Raw genomic sequence first — 18011 nt, 5'->3', positions numbered from 1 at the left:
TTCCGAGTCGCTTCCTTTTCTGCCATAAATTCAAATGCCTACTGCTCCTCTCCAAATTCGCTCCTCTCTGCTCTAATAAATTGCCTCTTATATTTTTGTCTTACTGCCTTGCTCTGAATTTACACCTTTGTCTCAAGAACACCAGTGCTTCTCAAAACATTCCATTATTCCTGGAGTAAGAAGCTCAGGCAATTTCTTCCTGAAAGTGGGTTTCATTCTACATTTTCTGTATAAACAAATGTTCCTTTAACTGCTTCATCCCCAAATTGTACAGAGGCTCCATCAGACAGGCCAGTTAGGATTCTGACCTTTCACACTTGTGCTCCCTTACAGGGCAAGCTCGGTTAAAAATAATACCAGATTCATTCACTCAACCAACAAATGACAAAAGGCATCAAAGCAGGTAAGAAGGTATAGAAAATGTGTTGTTTGTCCTTAGGGAGCTTATACACCAAATAAATATACAGACTCAAAAGCAGTATGAGAGAAGGACCTATGGGCATACATTACCTAGTATAAATACTTTTAAAGCAGGACCTATGGGCACACATTACACAGTATGAATACCTTTAAAGCAGAGTTGGGCTTGTCCCCTCCCAATGGAGAGTGATTTTTAATAAAAGTAAAACTGCAATCAACAATGTGCACTATGGCTCTGCAGCTCAAACTATAGAGGCTCCCATGACCTCTATGTTTCATAATAGAAGTCCTTTATTTTATGTTAATATGGTAAATAAAGCATAACTTGCCCAGCTATTTTAGACTTTATGGCTCTGAATTTGGAAATCAAAGCACAGTTCTGATTCTCATTTGTTTTGCAACGCAACAAGTTCTCTAGAGAATCAAGTTATTCAGAAAATGAATATATCTTTTTATTTTGTACAAGGTAAGTTCTTCTTGATTGGTTTCTCTTCCAAGACACTCACCACTGCCCAGATTTGCACTTACTGCCTATCATGTATGTTTCTCACTTTCCTACATCAAAAGATGATGCTTAACTATAAAGAACTTAAACACAGGATCTGGAAACGCAGCAGCTGTAAAGACCTGCCTCTCATCACAGTGAAAATGCTAGGGAGAGGTTAAGGAACCATATATTTCAAAGTGCTTTGATTCATTAGTCAGGTTTTTATTTTAAAGCCATTATATCAGAGTTATTTGCATTGCTACTGCATAAACTCTGAGATCTATTGTATTCAAAAATGTTTTATTATGTTATTTTATTTTCCCCCAAAAGATGAATATGCCTTCAATTTTAAAATGAAAGTCTTTGGGAAACGAGTTTTCAATAAACAGAAACTCACTTCACAAAAAATACCAGGTCTTGAACCACATTTAAAGTGCCCCGGTATTTCATATTGACCCTCCATAAAATACATTTTTAGCTTCCAAAGGGGAGTCTCTCATATTACTGCTGTCACTCCAGGAATCCAGAAAAAAAAAACATGGTATTAAGAATCAAGCAAAGCAAAGTCATTTTATAACTAAATTCTTTAAAGGATACTTATTTAAGCTTTATGCAGCAATAAACTTTCCAACAACTACTAACAGCTAAGCCATTAGAGACAGCTAACCCAGTACTGGAGAGCCAATATCTCTCAACCCCAAACCTAGTCTGTGACCAGATACCTACCGCTCGGCCTGGCTTCCGGGTAAGAGGGGCCATCCTCAAAAGTGAAGAACTGGGGCATGCTCTGGCCCAGGTAAGAGGGAGGCGGGTAGTAAGAATGCATCCTGTACTGGGAGCTCATTGCATGGCGGTTCTCCATGTTCTTCATCTGCTTAAGAAAAAAGAAGAAATATATTGAAACCAACATTGCATGTCACAATTAGTACAAGAATTATCTAATTCTTTTAAATAAGGGAATAGGCTGGGCACGGTGGCTCATGCCTGTATTCCCAACATTTTGGGACGCCAGAACAGGAGGATACTTGAGCCCAGGAGTTCAAGACCAGCCAGGGCAACACAGTGAAACCTCTTTTCTACATAAAAATTAAAAAAAATTGGCTAGGTGTGATAGTGCATGAGTGAGATCTCGGCTACTCAAGAGGCTGAGGTGGGAAGTTGAACCCAGGGGGTTGAGGCTGCAGTGAGCCGTGATTACTTGCACCGCTGCACTCCAGCCTGGGCAACAAAACAAGACTCTGTCTAAATAAACAAATAAGTGGATTAAGGGAATGGCCTATTTAAGTTGGAAGTAGCCTCAACCGTGAATATGCTCCTCCAGTGCACTGGGCCTAGAATTATGGTGTCCTTTCTATCTCAGGGTCCCCTCTAAAGCAGCCCTGAAATTCCTTCTGGTCACATGGTGCTCCATTAACCAGTACGAATGAGCGCAGGGTGGTGGAGAGGGAAGAGTGCTGCGTAGGAGACAACACAATCTGCTCTAACACTGACAAATTTGCCTGACCGGGAGCAAGTTATCGGACCTCTTCCCATGTTTCTTCATGGGTAAAGCTGGCGTTTTATCTTGGTTACCTTACAGTGTTCAGATAAGGAGAGTATTTGAAATGACTGTAAAACAACAGGCAAACCATGTGTAATGGGAAGCCCTGCACAGTGCCGTGCTGGACCTGTCACTCAGTGTCTATTTCCAGCTCCTTCTGTGCTGTTTACTGCAGCAACGAACAGGAGTCTGAGATCTGGATTCTGGAGATGATTTGGATTCTGCTCACTGGACACATGAAGCAGAGTGAAACTGGAAAGGCAGTGAGGAGGCACAGTGTCCTCCAGAGCAGTGGCAGCAGTCATTCATTTTTTTTCTGGCAACCAGATCCTACCTTTGGGACCATGAGACAGTTTTCATATAAGAAGCAGTTTGTGGCTGGGCGCGGTGGCTCACGCCTGTAATCCCAGCACTTTGGGAGGCCGAGGCGGGTGGATCACGAGGTCAAGAGATCAAGACCATCCTGGTCAACATGGTGAAACCCCGTCTCTACTAAAAATACAAAAAATTAGCTGGGCATGGTGGCGCGTGCCTGTAATCCCGGCTACTCAGGAGGCTGAGGCAGGAGAATTGCCTGAACCCAGGAGGCGGAGGTTGCGGTGAGCCGAGATCGCGCCATTGCACTCCAGCCTGGGTAACAAGAGCGAAACTCCGTCTCAAAAAAAAAAAAAAAAGCAGTTTGTTCCCTGTGGCTTCCTAACTCTCATTCAAAACTAAGAAGATAAGACCTGATGGCTTATCAGTGGATAAGGGTCCCCCATTTCCACTTTCCTGGCCCTGCTGCTGACTATGATTGTGTAAGACCCACATCCATAAATATGTAGACCCTGCCTGGTACAGACACTGAGCACTCAACTCGTGATCACATCTTCATGGCAACAACAGAGCTGGGCTTCAGTTATTTATACAGTCTTTAAAAAATTAAATTTAGGGCCAGGTGCAGTGGCTCACGCCTGTAATCCCAACACTTTGGGAGGCCATCTAAAGCATATTACCTTCTAGGCCAATCACTCCGTTTTCACTTTCTACCATCACAATAAATCTTTACTAAATGAAAGTTAAAGAAACTATACTTGGAAAATAGCTAAAAAGAAAAAACTGGCTACCACCCTAAGGAGCAAGACCATGACAGGAGAGCCCATTAAGGAGCCATTAAACCATTTAAAAGAAAAGGAACAATCCTGGTAGCTGTTTACTACACGTACCCCGTTACATCTGCAATGATTCCCAGCATCTCTCAATGTGGATACGAATGATTGGGGGTCTTATTAAAATGCAGGTCCTGATGTAGTTAAGCGTGGGGTGGAGATGCTGATACTGCTCGTGCTCAGGGACTAGAATAAGTAATCTTTCCACTCATACTTAGGGCCTCTGGGAGCCCATGACCAATGGAAAAAATCTTCTAAAAATTTTCTTTTCGAGACAGAGTATTGATCTGTTGCCCAAGACTACACACACCCACTCTACAGACACATGCCACCACGCCCGGCTGATTTTTGTATTTTCAGTAGAGACAGGGTTTTGCCATGTTGCTCAGGCTGGTCTCGAATTCCTGGCCTCAAGTGATCCGCCTACCGCGGCCTCCCAAAGTGCTGAGATTACAAGCGTGAGCCACTGCACCAGGCTTTAAAAAAAAAAAAAAAGGTTTTGTTATTTATTTTTTTTTACCATTTACCAGTTGTTTACAGCCATCCAGTTTCCAGCTGAACTGAAGAGTTAAAATATGTAAATAGCAATTTTAAATTTTCATTCTTTTTTCTTTTTATACACAAAATTCCCCAGAACTAAATTTTTTTTTCTGGGGTCTGCTGCCATCTACAACTGCTGCAGCAGTAAAAACAAACTCACACTTAGAATTAAAGAGCCATTTCTGTCTCCATAGGCTTCCTCAAGTCAATTACACAGTCTGAGTAATGAACACTGAATTAGTGCCGACGTAAGCCATAATATAAATAATGGAGGCTCCTGCTCTGGTTGCTGTGTCACAACTCCTTCAGGTTTGACAATATCTGCAAGTCAGTCAAGGAAATGCTTTTCAATTTTCCTGGAGTACAAGAAAACTCAAGGGATCTGAGCCTAAACGCTCTTGCAAAATGTTGAGGTTTTTTTCCTATGAAAGTTTATACAAACCTTCCTTTCAAAATGTTTGAAAAAATGTTAACTGTGATTCTACAGCAGGGGTCAGCAAACTTTTTACTGTAAATGGGCAAACACTAAATACATTTTAGGCTTTGCAAGCCATACAGTCTCTACCAATGTGTAAAATGAATGGGCATGGCTGTGTTCCAATAAAACTTTATTTGTAAACAGTAGCACTGGCCTCCTTCTCAAATTTCACTCTCACTGGAGTAAGGTGAGAAGGGAACCTGGCACTGATGCTTGGGCTCCACAGAGAAAATCTGATTTAACTGCTTTGGGATGTGGCCTGGGCCCTGGGTATTTTCAAAGATCCCAGGTAAATGCTAATATGATACCAAGATTGAGAACCAGTGCTCTATAATTACCAACCTATCTTCCACATACTTTGGAAGTACGAGATCCCAACATCCCCTATATTAACTAAAACATGTGAAAGGCTAAGTCTGACAAGTAGACCGGCTAACTGCTGCCCATCCCAATGTATACATTATTGGACAAAAAGACTAAGATAAACAGTAAAGTTCTTTTTTTCTTAACTAATGCTTACTGGAAAATAAACACAACTTCAAATCCATGCGTATGCTTATTTCTTCCCTTAATTCCTTTTCCCATATTTTCAGGAAGCATGAAATAAGAATTATTTGGAAATAGAAATTTAGTTATCTATACTCAAACATTCATTATCCTTAATGAATCCGCAAGGTCCCTGAGCTCTAAGGGTCAGACTCCATTTGAGGTTACTAGAATGTGAACTGACATGGTTTGGCTCTGTATCAAAATCTCATCTCAAACTGTAATCTCCATGTGTTGAGGAAGGAACGTGGTAGGAGGTGACTGGATCACGCGGCGGTTCCTTCCCCCATCTGTTCTCGCGAGACTGAGGGAGTTCTCTTGAGATCTGATGCTTTAAAAGTGTTCGGCAGTTTCCCCTGTTCTCTTTCTCCTCTTGCCTGCCGCTGTGAAACAGAGAAGGTACCTGGTTCCCCTTCGCCTTCTGCCATGATTGCAAGTTTTCTGAGGCCTCCCCAGCCATGCAGAACTGTGAGTTAAGCCTCTTCTTTGTTTATAAATTACCCAGTCTCGGGTAGTGGCTTTATAGCAGTGGGAGAACCTACTGAGGTCATCAGTCACTTCAGCTACATCCACCTGAAAGAATCCACCAACAACCCATCCACGTGACAACTTGCTCATAAGAATAAAGAGCAGTTCTATGTGTTTCTAAGGGTATGTGTAGCCACGTAAACATGCATGTAAAAATGCAAACATGATGCTAAAACTGCAATTCATGGCCAGGCGTGGTGGCTCACGCCTGTAATCCCAATACTCTGGGAAGTTGAAGCGGGTGGATCACCTGAGGTCAGGAATTCAAGGCCAGCCTGAACAACATGGTGAACTCCATCTCAACTAAATACAAAAAATTAGCTGGGTGTGTGGCAGGCACCTGTAATCCCAGCTACTTGGGGGCTGAGGCAGGAGAACTGCTTGAACCTGGGAGGCGGAGGTTGCTGTGAGCCGAGATTGCGCCACAGCACTCCAGCCTGAGTGACAGAGCAAGTCTGTGTCCTTTAAAAAAAAAAAAAAAAAAAAAAAAAAAAAAAAAAGCTGCAATTCACCCCGGAAAAGGTATGGCAGAATGCAATTTCAAACTAAATCACTTCCGGCTCTCTTTTAACTTTACAAAGAAAATTACAACCCAGCTACTTTGGCTTATACATAATGGGAAGATAACGAAGGCTTTGAAACTCGCTTTATTTTAAACCAGTAGTTCTCATCGCGGGGCAGTTTGGTCCTCCATGGGACATCTGGCAACATGTGGAGACGCTTCTGATTGTGACAAGTGGGTAGGGAGTTGATACTGGCATCCAGTGGTCAAGGTCAGGGATGCTGCTGACTGTCATACAGTGCATAGGGCAGTTCCCACAGGACAGAGAATTACTCAACCCAAGGCCTAAACAGCACCAAGGTGAGAAACTTTAAACTAACCTGGCTCCACCCTTGTTCAGTCCCTCACCTCCCGCTAGAAGAAAACAGCAAAGTGCTGCTGAGGCACAGAAGCAGCCACGAAATTAGAGGAGCCACTCAGTTTTCCGGAAGGGATATATATTTTTCTCCTTTATGTAATCCCTTCTTGTTTCCTCTCAAGGTTTTATTTTTTTATTCCTTTAAGCAAATAAATAAACCAAGTAAACCCTAAAAACCCAGGATTCCAGTGAATGATGACTACTGTTATTATTAGTGGTGGTCACTAGCAAGCGAGAGGCATGTTTTATATGTTATTACCCACCCAGTCTCTGAACCAGAGTACGACCCTTGGTTAAGAGCTGGCTGGTGGAGGATGCCCATGGTATTAGTAATTAACCCTGTGGGAAACCCAAGAGCTTGGGGATTCTGTTTTATTAAATTGTTGAGAATAGGCATCACCGTAAATCTGAGCCATCATTTACTTTTATACATGTTAGCCTCCTATTTTATAGTAACAATAATATTTTTTAAAAAAAGAAATATGTTTGAGTTCATTTTTTTTAAAAATCCCAAATACTAGTCGTTGGTTGTCTAGTAACAGTTTAGAGAGTATGCATGTCTGGTCTTGCATCAAAATGAAGCGTCTATCCAGGTGAATGGCATTTGTGAAGATCAAATTGTCATCTCGTTTTTACTAAACATGGCTCAGCTGCATAAGCTGGAATTGATGTAATAAAGGGGAATAGTCTTAATGAGAAAAGTGATTCTATAGGATAACATTCCTAATTGCAAACTGGTGTTTAAACAAATAGTGTATAGACTCACCCAGGCGCCTTGGCTCACACCTGTAAATCAGCACTTGGGAGAGTAAGGCGGATGGATTGCTTGAGCCTAGGAGTTGGAGACCAGTGTGGGCAACATGGTGAGACTCCATCTTTACTAAAAATTTTAAAAATTAGGTAGGCTGCCTGGGCGTGGTTAATCCCAGACCATAATCCTAGCACTTTGAGAGGCCAAGGCGGGCGGGACATGAGGTCAAGAGTTCAAGACCAGCCTGGCCAACATGGTGAAACCCTGTCTCTACTAAAAATACAAAACTTAGCTGGGCATGGTGGCACGCATCTGTAATCCCAGCTACTCGGGAAGGAGGCTGAGGCGGGAGAATCGCTTGAACTTGGGAAGCAGAGGCTGCAGTCAGCCGAGATTGCGCCACTGCACTCCAGCCTAGGTGACAGAGCATGACTCCGTATCAAAAAAAAAAAAAAAAAAAAAAAGGGTAGGCATGGTGGCACACGCCTGTGGTCTCAGCTACTCAGGAGACTGAGGTGAGAGAATCGCTTAAGCCCAGGAGGATGAGGCTGCAGTGAGCTGTGTTTGCCCCACTGACTCCAACCTGGGTGACAGGGCAAGATCCTATTTCAAAAAAAAAAAAAACCAGGGTGGACAGGGATGAAGGTGCTATGCGGAGCATGGGCCTGGGGCTGGGCATTCGGGTTCACAAGAGTCCTTTGTCCAAATGAAAGCTCTTCCTCGAAATGCCCCCAGGAGAGGTGGGAGGGGAAAATGGGGGAGGAATGGGGAAGAGGGTGCACACACAACAGGACAGAGAAAAGCAATCATTTAAGAAGTGATACATTTAAGACACTTTAAGTTGTAAACCCCAAATTTCCCACTACACATGCAAAAACAAAAGAAAATTTGTGGGTGGGGTTTTTAAAAGAACCACAGGAAAGTTTGTATCACAGTAGATTTAAAAATAAAAATAAAATCAGCCATAAGATGAACTATGAAAAAATAAGTCATATGGAAATACAGAACCAAAGTTGACTATGAGCATATAAAGTAAGCCCTCCCTCAATTCCCAGAAGTTGTGAAGAGGGCATGGAAGAGAAATTCACATCAGTCTTTTAAAAAAAATTTTTTTAGAGACAGAGTTTCTGTCTGTTGCCCAGGCTGGAGTACAGTGGTGTGATCACAGCTCACTACAGCCTCAATCTCTTGGGCTTAAGTGATCCTCCCACCTCAGGCTCCTGAATAGCTACAACTACAGGCACACGCACAACACCAAGCCCAGCTAATTTAAAAAAAATTTTTTTTTTTTTTTGTAGAAACAGGGCCCAGGCTGGTCTTGAACTTCTGGCCTCAAGTGATCCTCTCACCTTGGGCCTTGCAAAGAGCTGGGATTACAGGCATGAGCCACCACGCCCAGCCCACAACCATCTTAAATACATTTTTAGGATAGAAACCCCACAGAATATAAGGATTACACTTGTATTTATTAGGGGTCCATGTTGCTTATCTTTAGCCAAGAGTATTTTGACATTTTACAAAGGCCAAATTAATTTTTTAACTTGTGTTGCTCAACTGTTTTCACCATCTGCCATCAGTGGTACTGACAGAACAACAGTGTATTTCCTGAGACAGTGTTTTCCAAAAGGCAGAAGTGCTGCTACCTTTTATAGGGCCCTCAAATAATTCAGTTTGCAGTCAGAGAGTGTGTGTGTGTGTGTGTGTGTGTGTGTGTGTGTGTAACACACACACACACACATATATATATATATGTTTTATTTTAAAGAACAGTATGGAATTGAGCAGAATGGTATAGAATAGAACAGAAAAAAGAGAACAATATATGAGAATTCATTGCATATACAATTTGGGTAAGGGGTAAGAGCTGTTCTACGAAACTTGCTGTTTGTGTAAATATATACTGGAATACAGTTTCTTACTGTGAGTCTCAGTCTAAAATGTTTAAAAGACATCAATGTATAAATGAGGTAAAGAGAGGTGAGTACCTTTAAAAAGAGGTATAAATAGTAAGAAAAAGACACATTTTAAAAAATGTTTCCTTTTCCTAAAACTTCAAAGGGTTTTTGTGCATTTCAAGGGGTTCACAAAAAAGAGAGGGGTGGTCAGTTTGGACCAGTGTCTGGCTGGCGCTAGCTCAGTGCCTTCTTCATCTATGCAGGAGTTCCAGTTCCTGGGTTAGAAACCTACATTTGTCTAGTTCACAAATCTAAAATAAAGACCCTGACTTCCCAACTGCACCCACATATAGCCAGACATAAATGCAAGTATAATTTACATAAAAGCCACTAAGAAACAGTTTCAGTAAAATGGCTGGAGAGAAAGGACATTAAAAAGGCTGTATTTTTGACTGAGTGTGGTGTCTCAGGCCTATAATCCCCGCACTTTGGGAGGCCAAGGCAGGTGGATCACCTGAGGTCAGGAGTTTTGAGACCAGCCTGGCCAACATGGCGAAACCGTCACTACTAAAAACACAAAAATTAGCTGGGCATGGCAGTGCATGCCTGTAATCCCAGCTACTCTGAAGTCTGAGACAGGAGAATTGCTTGAACTCAGGAGGCAGAAGTTGCAGTGAGCCAAGATCATGCCACTGCACTCCAGCCTGGCCAACAGATTAAACCACGCCTCAAAAAAAAAAAGTTGTATTTTTAAAATTTGGTTAATAATGATCAGCACATTCCACTCTCTCACTTACCTGGTCTTGAAGGCATTCTATAACACTTCTTAAGACTAGGGTGTGTGTATGTGCAGAGAGGGTTGCACTGGTGAGATTCTTAATGTTAATTTTCCTGAGAAAGTACTGGTTACTGATGATTAACCAAATTTCAGAGGAAGAAAATTAGCATCTATTGAGAAATACTATAGATACTTGTCCTGTTATCTCATGAGTCTTCATAATTTAATAATCATTAATATAGGAAGAAACTGCTCAGGGACATCAAATAACTTGGTTCTGCTCACAAGGGATTAAGTAGAGAAGGCAAGATTCAAAGTAAGTCACCTCAGACACTTCCGATATTTCTCTCTAATAAACCAAGGAAACTTTCTCATTTGAAATGAAGATATCTGCTTAGTATAAAGACCTACTTTGCTGCCTTTAGCTTTTAACAACTCTTCACATTTTCTCTACTTCTGGAGCAAATACATCTTTTTTTTTGGTCTGGAAATGAGAAGAAAAGATGCCTGCAACCACACATTCAGGAACTTAGATTTTAGAACCAGAAACATCAGAGGCATCCATATCTGTTCCCACCTTGACGGACAAACTTAATTAACCTTTGCTACTCTGTTCCAACCTACTGTTTTAGACAAAACTAGTGACCCAGAAACAATATGTTACCATCACAATCTCCATGGCTGCAACATCAAGAGATATAGCCCTATCAGCAGTATAGGGAAATAAGCCACTTGGATTAGCTGCTCTAAGAAATATGGATTATATTCCTGTCACACATGAGCTGTCAGAAACATTAGGATACTTTTAGCATAAATCAGCAGTGTGAAGGGTATCTTATGAGTACAGAACATGAGAGCCTGCTGGGAGGGCAAGGTGAGGCTGTCTGGGGCCACTTTGTAACTGTGAGCACAAGCACACACTCACATCCTTTACCAAACTGGTATTCACGTCTGAATGCAGGCTGGCGACCTCTGATGGGCATCAGCCCTGCCCACTCTAAGATCATGAAGGGAGTCCATCTCCAACTAACTGAAATGACGCAAAAATGACCAAAAGCATCACACTACCATGGTTCCCTAGTGTGTGTGTGTGTCTCTTAGACACAGAAGCATGCTTGAGAGGCAGCATGCCTAGCGATTTTCCAGAATTTCAGATCATTACAAGGAAAACCAAGAAATGTGCACTACCCTGCAAGGAAGGCAGAGACACCATGGGAACAAAGGTGCCCTCTGCAGTCAGACAAACCCCACTTCAAAATCCAGCTCCCCCGTTTCCAGCTGTGCAGTACTAGCTAGCTACTTCATCATCTCCCCGAGCCTCAGTTTCCTCACCCACAAAGGGAGGCTCAAAGGCCTGAAAGGCTGTGTTTATGGACAAAACGTAATAGAAGACAGGAAGTGCCCAGCAGCGTGACGCTGCTCCATGACCGTTCTGCTCGCACCCTCCTCTTCCCCTCACAGGTCCACCTGTTTCTGTCAACGGGAGAATGGGGGGCAACATGAAAGACTTCTCTTCAGGGTTTGCTACCAAATGACTCAAACAAACAATCTTTCCATTATACACCTGAAAGATTATTTGGCTGGGTGTGGTGGCTCCGTGCCTATAATCCCAGCATTTTGGGAAGCCAAGGCGGGGGGATCACAAGGTCAGCAGATAAGAGACCATACTGGCTAACATGGTGAAACACTGTCTCTACTAAAATAAAAAAAATTAGTCGGATGTGGAGGTGCATGCCTGTAGTCCCAGCTACTTGGGAGGCTGAGGTAGGGGAATTGCTTGAACCCAGGAGGCGGAGGCTGCAGTGAGCCGAGATTGCGCCACTGCACCCCAGCCTGGCGATGGAGCGAGCTTCCATCTCAGAAAAAAAATAAAGACTATTTTAAGTAAATAAACTTTAGTTTGAAATAGCCTGCAGTGACACACACACACACACACACACAGGCAATGGAGTGAGGAGAGAAATTTTCAAGCCTTCCTATTTTTTGGTTTTATACAAACACTGCAGACATAGAAGTATGTTTGCTTTCCTTCTCCTAGAACTAGGACTTGCCAGAAAGAATGCTGTGAGGAGGAATGTGATAAATAACATGTGGAATAATACCTTTTCCCTGTTTCTCAGTCTACCTATGAATACGCTTCCAGTTGGGTGTACATCTCAATGGTGATGCCCACAGGGTCAATGCTTTACCAAGGAGGGGGTGTTGAGGGCAACCTATCCTGAGTGAAGGTAGTAAAGGGATACCTCTGTGAAAAAGTTTTTTAAAAATAAAGCCCACCATAAGTCAATCTGCTTTTAACAATCACCATGCACAGGAAATTCTACACAATAGTTGTGATCAAACACTAGTCCCCACCCTGCCTCTTGGCATGCCAGAGCAAGGGCCCCTCTTTCCACAAGGCATCACAGACCTCCTCAGGCTCTGATCGAAACAGGAATAAGGGAATTACATGTGCCTTTTGAGTCTTCCTTCTCATCCACTCCACCGTGAGCCAGTATTTCAGAGTTTAGCCCGGCACCACACACAGCAGCCATTCAATAAAAACAGTCAGCGAATGCATAAAGGAGATCCTTATGCACAGTCTGTAATGCAGTGGATATTTCTGGCAACTCTAGTCTTTTTTTCTATCCTATTTCTATTATGGTATTTAAAAAGCAGGGCAAATCTGTTAGGCATTCCTTTAATTTTCATCCTTATTCAAATAATGAGGCATACTTAAGAGACCACAGAAAGATGGACCCCTAAGAAATCTGAGAATCACCTATACATGTACTTAAACATTCTAAAAAGCAACTAATTTTATATCACATTCACATCTATTTAACAGGGAAAAAAAGTAAGCTAAAAGGGCAAACATAAATGGGTAAGATTTTGGCCACCAGCCCAACCAAATCAAATCTGAAAGCTTTCAAAAACTGTGATCTAATTATCTAAATTTCAAACCGATAACAGAATCCCCAAATGACTATATTATTTACTAACCTAATGCTATTGTGTCAAAGATTAGATAACGTAACAACCTGGCAAGACTAATAATAGACTTCTGCCTCCGATTCAATGGTATAGTCCTCCCTGGAGTACATCAACACTTCACAGGGGATTTCCTACTCAGCCCAGATCAAACTGAACTCTTGTAACAGTGGAAATGAAACTGTAGGATGACAGCCCAGGACTTAAACAAGTCTCCCGAAGCTTCCTGAAAAACCTAAGGTTATATTCTATCTGGCTTTCCTGGGATGCTACTGGACCACTTCAACCAGACTGAGAAAACAATCCCTTAGGATGCCCAGGTCCAAGCTCCTTCTAGCTATTCTCTGAGTCAGAGCTGCCTGTTCTCCAGTGCCCCAGTTCTAGTTTCTTCTAGAATCTACACATTTTTTTTTTTTTTTTTTTTTTTTGAGACAGAGTTTCGCTCTTGTTACCCAGGCTGGAGTACAATGGCGCGATCTCGGCTCACCGCAACCTCCGCCTCCTGGGTTCAGGCAATTCTCCTGCCTCAGCCTCCTGAGTAGCTGGGATTACAGGCATGCGCCACGATGCCCAGCTAATTTTTTGTAATTTTAGTAGAGACGGGGTTTCACCATGTTGACCAGGATGGTCTCGATCTCTTGACCTCGTGATCCGCCCGCCTCAGCCTCCCAAAGTGCTGGGATTACAGGCTTGAGCCACCGCGCCCAGCTAGAATCTACACATTTTTAACGAAACAGATTGCAAAAATGTCTCTCCTGTGCACTACACTATAGCTAAGGGATATTCCTAAACCCCACCTCTCACGATCTGTCTGGGCTCAGCATCTAACTCCCCACCACCACCCTCCCTGAGCTTTGGCTCCAGACAAAGAACCACTGGGAAAACTGTTATCACAGGCAACAATTCTTACAAACTACTACCCTTGCTGCGAGATCAAAAGTGTGCAAGTCATTAAACTTTCATCATCTGTGAAACAAAACAGTAATTCCTTCAAGGAAAGGTGTAATAAAAACCAGATGATGACCCTCACAATCATCACTTGTCATCACCTAAAAGGAGACAAAATATCAACTCCTTGGTCAAAGTGTAGGTAGGTGTGGTGATGGCTTAGAAACAGAAAGCTAGGACTGCATTCACCCAGGCTTAATGCTTCAGAGGAGGTGCAAGGTGCCTAAGGATTCTCACTGCTCCTTATAGGGCCGGCTGGAGAAAGAAAGCTTTTCTCCCTGCAGAAGTAAGGATGTGTTATAGACCCAAGAGAATCGGGTCCACTATTTCTTCTTAAAAGAGGGGAACATAATGAGGAATTATGTTTCAGAAGAAAACATCATAGGCATGGCTAAGACCTGACAGCCAGTTAATGCAAAGTTTATAGTAATGACAATGTGACCCCCAAACTCAGGGAACCTGACACCTTTAATTCCACCACCTTTAAACTTTCTGGGATCTATCATGACTTTGGAGTTGCATTTCCTTTAACAAGAGTCTCCAAAACTTGCCTACTGACCTCATAGGCCTAATCATTACGTCCTCACTGTGTACCTGACGGCAGAACCTACTTGGGGTTCCTGTGAATGAGTTCCTCAAAATGCTAGACTAGCAGGATGTTCCCATGCTGTCATAAAAAGGAGAGGAAAGCCAGGCACAGTGGCTTACACCTGTAATCCCAGCACTTTGGGAGACTGAGGCAGGAGGATCACTGGAGACCAGGAGTTCGCGACCAGCCTAGCCAACATGGTGAAATCCTGTCTCTACTAAAACAAAAAATTAGCCAGGCACAGTGGCAGGTGCCTGTAATCCCAGATACTCAGGAGGCTGAGGCAGGGGAACTGCTTGAACCTGGGAGGCAGAAGTTGCAGTGAGTCAAGATCACACCACGCACTCTAGCCTGGGTGACAGAGCAAGACTCCCTCCGTCTCAAAAAAAAAAAAAAAAAAAGTGGATTTTGCATTCTACTGTCTTCTCCCTATTATGTCTTTGGTTTTTTATTTTTTCTTCAATTAAGAATATTTAGGGGCCGGGCGCGGTGGCTCAAGCCTGTAATCCCAGCACTTTGGGAGGCTGAGGCGGGTGGATCACGAGGTCAAGAGATCGAGACCATCCTGGCCAACATGGTGAAACCCCGTCTCTACTAAAAATACTAAAAATTAGCTGGGCATGGTGGCGTGTGCCTGTAATCCCAGCTACTCAGGAGGCTGAGGCAGGAGAATTGCCTGAACCCAGGAGGCGGAGGTTGCGGTGAGCCGAGATCGCGCCATTGCACTCCAGCCTGGGTAACAAGAGCAAAACTCCGTCTCAAAAAAAAAAAAAAATTAAAAATCACATTTGTGCATTACAACTGTGTCTCCTGAAAGCCAGGTTTCCGCCTTGACTTCCCATGGCCCTCCCCTCACTGCAGCCCTTGCTACAGCACTAATGCAGCACAGCTGCAGAGAGGGCTCTGGCTGCCCCCGCACAGCAGATGCCTGGAAAGTGACTTGTTTTGACCATTCTTTTAAGCTAACAAAACTGGTTGTCCTGATGCTGAGCCACACTTAAAAAAAAAAAAAAAAAAAAGAGGAAGTGTGAAAACGACAGTCTGTCTGGCTGCTCCTTGCAGCAGACAAGCAATGAAAAGGTACTGGCTTTTCTGAGTGCCCTGCCAGACCCTCCCACTCTCAGCAGGCAGAAGGTGCTGGAGCACCAGGCCGGGAACACTCATAAGGGAATACTTTTTTCTGTGCTCCAAGCCCCAGATGCCAGAATGCAGTTGCCTTCCTACCTGTATCTCAGTTTCAAATGCAGAACTGTTAAGGTGATCCCCGACTACAGGGATCAATAAATAGCAGCCTTCTCCCAAGACCCACTTTTCTCAATTTTTGTGTTTTGTTCAGTGGTCGATCCCTAGCACATAGTTGGCTCTCAATGCATGTTAAGACACAAAATCATTCCTGCAAGGTGCCGTACTGTCAATGAACAATGTATCATGAGACACTTCAGAGGAGACCACATAACCAGAAAGAATGAAATCATTAGTGCTGCATCTGACCACACCCTAACCATGGCTGGAATGTAAGTCTATACATCTGATGGCACAAGCTTCGGAAAAGCAGTCAAGAGGGCGCCTGCCACAGGGCCTGGAAGCAGATCCGAGGCACAGCTCAGAGTCCTCCTATATTTATTTCTGCTCACTTGATATGCACCTCTCCCTTGTCAACCTGGTACAACATGTTTATTTAAGAGATAATGTTGCTGTGGAGGAGTGCACAAGGCAATAAACAGCTTTTGCAGGCAATTAAATGCAAAAGTGAAATTGAGCTGCTGGTCAGCGGAACCAGCCATTCATCGTGAGTTTGTTCCAGTGTCACAAATGTTATTCCTGTTTCACAACAGGACAGGAATCTATGATTGGGCCACAAATCTCCTCCACAGGCTGAGGCAGACCAGAAGCAATTAAAAGCAGCTCTTGGAAGGCAGGGCATTTACACAAAAGAGCCTTAAGATTCTGGAATGCCGAGCTATGAGACTGCTCTATTTTGTAAGTAGGTCTTACACTTAGTAGGTGGCTCAGTTAATTATTTGTGGCTTGCTTATTTTTACAGGGAGGCTTGCAGGAAGTCTCAACTGTACAATAAAAAGTTGATACCCTTTTTACTCATCTCTAAGAATTCTTTCTAGCTTTAAAAGCTATGATGATCTCCACTAGAGTCCGTTTTTTTTGTTTGTTTGTTTGTTTAGATGGAGTCTTGCTTTGTCACCCAGGCTGGTGCAGTGGCATGATCTCAGCTCACTACAACGTCCAGCTCCCAGGTTCAAGCATTTCTCCTGCCTCAACCTCCTGAGGAGCTGAGATTACAGGCGTGCCCCACCATGCCTGGGTAATTTCTGTATTTTTAGGAGAGATGGGGTTTCACCATGTTGGTCAGGCCAGTCTCAAACTTCTGACCTTGTGATCCACCCAACTTTGGCCTCCCAAAGTGCTAGCATTACAGATGTGAACCACTGCGCCCAGTCAGTTTTTCTTTTCCTAGGAATCAAAAAGGAGTTCCTGATTCTAATACAAATTTCTTCCTTATTTTTTAAAATGTTGATTTTTTTGGAAGATTTGAATCTTTCTTCCTTAATTCTGATATAAATCGAAAGGAGTTATCCCACAGGATACAAAAATCAACATACAAAAATTAGTTAGCATTTCTATATATGACTAGCAAACTATCTGAAAAGGAAATCAAAACAATCCCATGTACAATAGTTAAAAAAAAATAAATGTAATCAAAGAGGTGAAAGATTTCTATACTGAAAACCATAAAATACTGATGAGAGAAACTGAAGACAGATAAATAAAAAGACATTCCATGTTCATGGACTACAAGAATTAATGTGGGTAAAATGTCCACACTACCCAAATTTGTATCAGAATCTAAGAAAAGTATGCTACTAGGCAGAATAACTAATAAAAAGATGACTCCATCTGGTGAAATCAGGAGGAGAGTCCAGCCTTACCAACATGGTCAAGAAACTACTTGAAGACCCAACCTCAGATTCTGGCCCTCAAGATTGAGCCGTTTTCACACCAACTCAATCAGGAGAGAACAGCACAGGTGCCCTCCAGAAGTGCAGCTGTGGGGCACCTTCTGCAAAGAGGGCAGCAACCAATGGAGAGCTCCCAGTCTACCCATCCCTAGGAAGCTACCACCAGGAGGGGCAAGGCATTGTCCAAAACGCAGAGTGTGAGAGCCTTCCAGGAAAAGCAGAAAAAGCAAGGTGTGGGAAAGACTGCCATCCGGATCCCTGTTCCTGACACTTCTGCTGCCTCTCTGGGCCGGGCACGGTGACTCACACCTGTAATCCCAGCATCTGGGAGGCTAAGTGGGGAAATCACTTGAGGCCAGGAGTTTAAGACCAGCCTAAACAACATGGTGAAACCCCGTGTCTACTAAAAATATAAAAATTAGCGAGGGTTGGTGGCACATGCCTATAATCCTAGCTACTTGAAAGGCTAAGGCGCAGGAATCAGGAATCACTGGAACC

General features: G+C 43.1%; 1 protein-coding gene across 1 annotated transcript in view; it reads right to left on the bottom strand.

The window, feature by feature from the left end:
- DMRT1 (doublesex and mab-3 related transcription factor 1) overlaps window positions 1–18011 on the bottom strand; it is a 119849-nt gene that overhangs the window by 47074 nt on the left and 54764 nt on the right. Inside the window, exon 4 of the mRNA XM_039461439.2 lies at window positions 1634–1778. Within this exon, the coding sequence (XP_039317373.1) occupies window positions 1634–1778 (145 nt within the window). The remainder of the gene's footprint in view (window positions 1–1633; window positions 1779–18011) is intronic.

Source organism: Saimiri boliviensis, chromosome 2, assembly GCF_048565385.1.
Source record: "Saimiri boliviensis isolate mSaiBol1 chromosome 2, mSaiBol1.pri, whole genome shotgun sequence".
Lineage (NCBI taxonomy): Eukaryota > Metazoa > Chordata > Mammalia > Primates > Cebidae > Saimiri > Saimiri boliviensis.
The sequence above is the reverse complement of the archived record's forward strand: the minus strand, read 5'-3'. Positions and strand labels throughout refer to the sequence as shown.